General features: G+C 42.3%; 1 protein-coding gene across 2 annotated transcripts in view; it reads right to left on the reverse strand.

Annotated features, from left to right (window-relative positions):
* CC2D1B (coiled-coil and C2 domain containing 1B) overlaps positions 1–6,663 on the reverse strand; it is a 30,728-nt gene extending 24,065 nt beyond the window's left edge. For both annotated transcript variants that reach the window (XM_069863129.1, XM_069863130.1), the window contains exons 1-3: positions 6,504–6,663; positions 2,473–2,614; positions 125–240 (exon numbers count right to left, since the gene is read on the reverse strand). In XM_069863129.1, the coding sequence (XP_069719230.1) occupies positions 125–240; positions 2,473–2,614; positions 6,504–6,569 (324 nt within the window). In that variant the 5' untranslated portion in view covers positions 6,570–6,663. The remainder of the gene's footprint in view (positions 1–124; positions 241–2,472; positions 2,615–6,503) is intronic.
* Between the last annotated feature and the right edge of the window lie 17 nt (positions 6,664–6,680).

A 6,680-nucleotide genomic window follows, 5' to 3' on the forward strand; every position in this document is an offset into this window, starting at 1 on the left:
TTTTAGCTTCTCACTGCAAAGCTAAGACATTGTTACTAAATGTAGTCCTGTTTTAAAAACAACAAACACCAAGCAAACTTAAACCAGAGATATACTAAAACTTTTTGCTAGCAGTTATGCATACCAACAGATCTGTATCTTTCTCCAGGTCTTCATCATCTGCTTCTTCCTCCTCATCTTCATTCAGGTCCTTCATGCACTCTGCAGCCATCTTTTCAATATGATCCATGGGCAGAGGAGCTGCAAAAAGTAACCACAAGGAGCCATACAGCCATAAATCAAAACAAAATTCAAGGCATTTACCATAAAGAGTGCTGAGCTCAAAGAGTTCCCCGTCAAACTACAACTAACTAAATCACTGGACTTTTGTACAGGGTCTACATTGCACTTGAGACTCCAACAGCTGATCCATTTTCTCAATTTAGTCATAAGCACATGCATCTCACATTTATCTTTGAAAGCCATTAACATCAATTACAGAGACACGCTGAATGACAAAAGCCAAACAGTTGGTTGTTAATAGGACATGCAAGGAGGCACAGCAAACTATCCATATGTTTGAAGACAGCAAGAAAAGAAGAAAAGAAAATCTACCTTGAGAAATGACTGGTTTTACACATCAAAAACTACTGCAAAGTCACACTCGGCATACAAAACTAGAATGCTCCAAATCAAGGCATCATACTTGTCCTGAGCCCCAAATCAGCAGCAGAACACTGGCACCAAGGTCTGCTAAGCAAATCAGAAAAAAAGCTGCTTCTTCTACTCCTCTAATAACACTTCCTCATCTCATGCATTGCTGTCTCATGCCTATGAGATTTTCCCTTTCCAAATTTTTCTGGACTGCATTGCCTTGCAATTTCTCTTAAAGCTTTTGGTCTTTACCCTGAAAATTCTACTTAACTCCTCCCTGATGAATTCTCATCTCTACTTTGCCATTCCAACCACAACTTCCTTAACTATCAACTTGCTGTACAAGCTCACAAATGTGAAGTTATTTGCACACAAATCCAAGCTGGCTATGTAAATGCCTCCGATACTTCCCTGTGCAGACACATGACTGTGACTCACCAGTGTCAATAAACATTGAATAAATTATAGATCTTCAGGACAGAGTTTTAGTCAACTTCGACAGATCTAAAACAGATCCTATCCTTTCCTTGCATTTGCTGAATCAGCTGAAAATTAACCCAGGTACTAAGCTGTTTCTACTCAAATAATCTAACCTATTGTTATCAGTGCTTCAGTACCTGTATCAAACGTGTCGCTCATATATTCCACTCTTAGCAAAATCCTGCAACTAGGATACTAAGCCACGTCCAAGGCAACTGGCTGTACTTCAAGGGTCAGAGTGTTCCTTATACGAAGCCTCAACAGAGACAAAAAAGCCAACTGAGCCTCCTCAGCTGGTTGGCTCGGCTCGAATCCGGAATGGCAAGTTGAGGCTACAACTCCAAACACGCGAGCGGCTGACCAACTGGTATTTACCAGTCACAGATAGCAGAGATGTCTGCACCTAAGATATTGCAACAGTACAGCTTTTGCTGCCTGCATTTCAAGCTAGAGACAGAGATCACTTCCCCTTTGCCATCAGAGCTCTCAAATGTAAATCCAGGAGTGAATTCTTGCACCTTGTGCTCAGTCAAAAACCAAGCACAAGTACATATTGTACTGATCCCTTTTTCTGTCCTTCTCCAGACTGGATCTGTTTCCTCCCCTGTCCTTACCACACCGAACTCCTTACCAGGTGCCACCTGCATCCTGCCACCACCACACACCGTGCCCCTGTCACTGCACTGTTCCAGGTGTCATAACTCCCCCAGCGCCACCTGTTGTTAATCTTCCATGAGCTTCTAATCTATATACTTCCAATCCTACCAGGAAAGCAGGGTAGTTGTAAGTGATTTTTGGAAAATAGTTTTATAAGCCATACCACGTACCTTTAGAAGGTACAGTAAATGTTAATTTTGCACTGTCTGAAGTTTCATATCCCCTCTCATGAACAGAGAGTTTGAAAAAACACATGAAGTGACGTGATCAGGGTTAGAAGGAAGTCAGCATTTAAAAACCTGACAGTTCAAGAGCTCCCAACAACCACATTCACCTTCAAAATACTATCCTGCACATTTTAACCACAAGTAACCCATGTGCAATGGCAGAAGTTTCAGCACAGCGTAGCACTCACGACACCTATTTATGACTTCATGTGCTACAAGTGTGCTTTAATTTAGCCACTATATTGATGAGCCATCATATATCTTTTCCCATATCTACAAGAGCACAGTCAGAAAAACTCTTATCCTTTTTGTGGAGTAACAACTTAAACCTTTCCAAGTAAAGGAAAGAATAGTCGCAATTTCAGCTTCTATCAGTGATGCAAAAACATTTTAGCTAAATCAGTGATTTGTAAATAGGTGTCTTTAATTAACTATTTAGGTTGTCAATAAATAAAATCCAGATACTTTAACTTACTTTTCCCTTTTGGTTTTGATTTCTCCTCTTTCACCCTTGCTCCTGTAATAGCGGCGAGCTCTGCTTCTAAGTCCCCATCATCCTCACCATCCTCTGCACCCAGCATCACCTCTTCAGGATCGAAATCTACAAAGAGCCCCAGCTGGAGCCAAGGGAAAATGAAATAATAATAAAAAAATAAATACTGCAGTTAGAACAGAGATGACAAAAACATCACACTGCATGGATTATTTAAACATGTACATTTTTTTTAAAGCCCACTATCACACCACTTCTGTTACCAAAACAAAGCACACCAGGCACCCAAAACTGACATAAGGTATGTAAATCTTAATAAGCCAAAAATACTCTCTCTAAAACCCTACACAATCAACGATTTCTGAAAATCAAGCCTATCAAATAGTATGAAGCTATGTTGCTTGTACTGAGCCTCATGAGGCAGATCTCATCAGGGAAGTTCAGGGCAGTCCTGTAACAGCAAAGTTAAGAAATATTTAATCACCATTCACACAATTCACGGGTCTGACACGTGTACACCACAAAGATTCCACCCTTCTCTCTCAGAAGACACTGTACTTACGTACACAGAACCTTTCTGTACTTCTTATTACCTCTGTTTGTAAATCATAAATGCATGGTGAGCGCATGCGTGCTCACAGAGGCTCAGAGCCATTGCAAACAGAGCAGGTCCTGGACCACGCAGCCAAAACCAAACAACTGTTCAGAACAGAACATCAACTAAGCGATAGCATCCTACGGAATATGGTTAATAACAGTAACTGTAATTTGACAAAGAAGCAGCAGCTATCACTCAATTGTTGCAAGACATGCTGAAGGACACATGCATCAGAGGTCTTAGCCTATAATATATTCTTCTAAGATGCTATTTTATCACAATTTTTATATGGCTGGTTAAAATACTAACTGCCCCAGAAATAACAATATTTTTACTCTAAGTACACTAAGCTTTTTTTTATAAACAGGAATTAACTGAATTAGATTCATTCTATGAGGCAGGCAGAGTAATTTTTTCAAAGCACAAGCCTCGTTGGCTTATTGGTCTTCACACAGCCAAGCTGGCAGCAGTTTAGCACCCCTCACCGAAGGAACAAAAACCAGTTGTCATTACAAGGGTTAATAATCTCCTCTTGCATAGTAGGATCTGACATGCTGTCAAAGCTGCCTGTCAGTTTATAAACCAGTGTGAATAAGTCCAGGCACTGTAGCTACTGCCTTGAAATATGTTGTGTCCCTCTTCAAACCCCTTTTATAATCCCAAAGCAGAATGGGAAACACAGCTGAGAAACACCAATCCCAAGGACCACAAACTGCATTCAAAACCAGGTGCTATTTCTTTAGTTGCCCTGATCCTGCCTTTGACATTCTGTAAAGCATTGGGCAAAGCAGTCAGACACTCTCTGCCTTATCCAGCTCCCTTCCACAAAACAAAACTAATAAATGTGCAGTCTTGGCCTGACCTTTTTTGCATTCTATCCAAGATTTAATTTGGAAATATTTACGATGGCGATCTAAAGATCCAAGTTCTGTGGAACATACACATGCAACTTCTAACAATGCACAACACAGATCAGAAGCACACATGATCTATTCATTACTATTGTGCAAGTGTAGAAAGTGAAGCGAGTGCAGTAATGAATAAAGTCAAGAACAGAATCAAACAGTTCTAGCTCTACGTCTCTCTATCTGCTCAGTAAGGCACATGTCCAATTAAGTTCATAGCATTAAAGAAATGTTTAATAAAACAGAAAAGGGATTATAAAAAACTTGATATACTACATACTACAAAAATGTTAAATTGAGTTAATTTGCAAGTGAACGAGCCATTAGTGTACGTTTCAAGAAACAATCCTCTGTGCTTTAAGACAGGCAGAATAACTACCTGTATTGAATTAGAAATCAGTGAAATATGTTAACCAGATCCTTTATTTACTCTTCTTATAGTGTGGTTCCTTTCTTTGGGAAAGATATATTCACTGTCTTCCTTGTTCCAATGAGCTGAACGATACACCACTTCTCCAGCTGAGAGACGCCAACTTTTGTATTAGAGCAGCAGCAACACTACAGATCTCTAACGAAATCCTTTTGCCTCTAGCACGAGAATCCTCAGAAACCACTGAAAGATAATATCTTGACTATTTGCTCTATTCTAACAGCCAATTCCAATTTATTTTCATATCTCCCTACATTCTTATCAGTTATTCCTCCTCTGTATGCTACTTACCTCTGTATTAACTCCAAGGATTTCTAAAGTTCCATCCTGGTTCTAATGTACTCCACACCCCTAACTGTACTCTGTTTTTCTTCAACTTCCCTCCCCAGGATTTCACCTTTCTGATTTTGACACTGTTGCCTGACTTTCTATGCCTGCTAACCATGACTGACTCATGTTTCTCTCCTCAGGGCTTAGGAAACCACAGACAAAGATAAAGAGTTTGGAAAAAAACCCCAACAACTAGGCACATGTAATTTTCCTTGTAACCACAAGAGAGGGACACAGGCTCAGCAAGAAAAAAAATACCCTACACAGGAAAACGAAAACTACTCTCTGTGATACAAGAAGTAGTTACTATTACGAAAAGTGGAATATTTTGCTTTAAGCTAAGGTACAGTTAAGTTTCATCTAAGCAGTTGCTTTTTTTTGAAGGTTAGAAAGAATGTCCCACTGATAGCATGTTTTCTTTAAAGTGGTGTTTTTTTTCCAGACACCTCATCCTTTGGAGGTAATAACATATTATGTGAAGTAGGATCTGTGCTGAGCAGATGTCTCTTCTTCAGTGATCACTTCTGTCTGCAGTATCTGTCTATCTTAAAGGCAAGGCCAAGCTGAGAGCTGGAGTCAGCTCCAAATTAATAAAGAGTTCTGACTGTTGCAAAATTTCATAATGTTAAAATTAGACCTCGGAAAGTAACAGAATATGCATAAGATTTCTGGGAAATTTTATACATATGCATGTAAATGGGAAATACATTCTGCCTCCAGCTCTTGTCTCGCTGCACACGATTGATGGAGATCATTGCCGCATGCTGCCCAGGCCAGATATAGGATGCTTACATTCTAAAACTCCAAAACAAGTCTTAGGGAGTTTTATTTGCTGGCATTTTCAGTATCATCTGGTGTAGAGTCTTAACACTCCCTCCATACTGCCCCTGAATTTGTTATGGATATTCTGGTCTTCTTGCCCTGTTTTCTTGGAGATGTAAGAAAAACCTCCATGTAGCTACTGAAGTTGTTACTAAACCCCAAGATACCCAGGAAGGAAACTGCTCTGAGCATGAGTCATGAAGTGTCATGCAAAGATTACGGCGTTACAACACTATGCCTTGTCTGCAAGATCTCTGCTGCTGCGTATCAGGTATTTAGAATCACAGAACCATCAGGTTGGAAAAGACCTCTTGGATCATCAAGTCCAGCCATTCCTATCAATCACTAAACCATGTCCCTCAGCACCTCATCCACCCATCTTTTAAATAGCTCCAGGGACGTTGACTCAACCACCTCCCTGGGCAGCCTGTTTCAGTGCCCAATGACCCTTTCTGTGAAATTTTTTTTCCTGATATCCAGTCTGAACCTCCCCTGGCAGAGCTTGAGGCCATTCCCTCTTGTCCTGTCCCCTGTCACTTGGGAGAAGAGCCCAGCTCCCTCCTCTCCACAACCTCCTTTCAGGTTGTTATGGAGAGCAATAAGGTCTCCCCTCAGCCTCCTCTTCTCCAGGCTAAACAACCCCAGCTCTCTCAGCCGTTCCTCATAAGGCCTGTTCTCCAGCTCCCTCACCAGCTTCGTTGCTCTTCTCTGGACTCACTCCAGAGCCTCAACATCCTTCTTGTGGTGAGGGGCCCAGAACTGAACACAGGATTCGAGGAGCGGTCTCACCAGCGCCGAGCACAGGGGGAGAATAATCTCTCTGGACCAGCAGACCGAGGTAGAGGAGAAAGCAGGAAAGCAGACACCGCAGAAGTGTTTTTTTCCGCGGTCCCGGCTCTCGGGCTGCGGGAGCCCCGGGCCTCCTCACCTGCTTCGCGACCGCCGCTCCCCGGCCCTTCGCCTGCGGGCTCTTCTTGGGCCTCCTCCCGAGCATGGCGCCTCATGGAGCTCCTCACGGCGTCTCCGAGGGTCGGGACCGTCTCCCGAGGCCGGGAGGCACCGCCCGCCCCGCCCCGGCGCTCGGAGGTGCCGTCGGACGCTCCGC

This window comes from Phaenicophaeus curvirostris, chromosome 8, assembly GCF_032191515.1.
Source record: "Phaenicophaeus curvirostris isolate KB17595 chromosome 8, BPBGC_Pcur_1.0, whole genome shotgun sequence".
In the NCBI taxonomy this organism is placed as follows: Eukaryota; Metazoa; Chordata; class Aves; order Cuculiformes; family Cuculidae; genus Phaenicophaeus; species Phaenicophaeus curvirostris.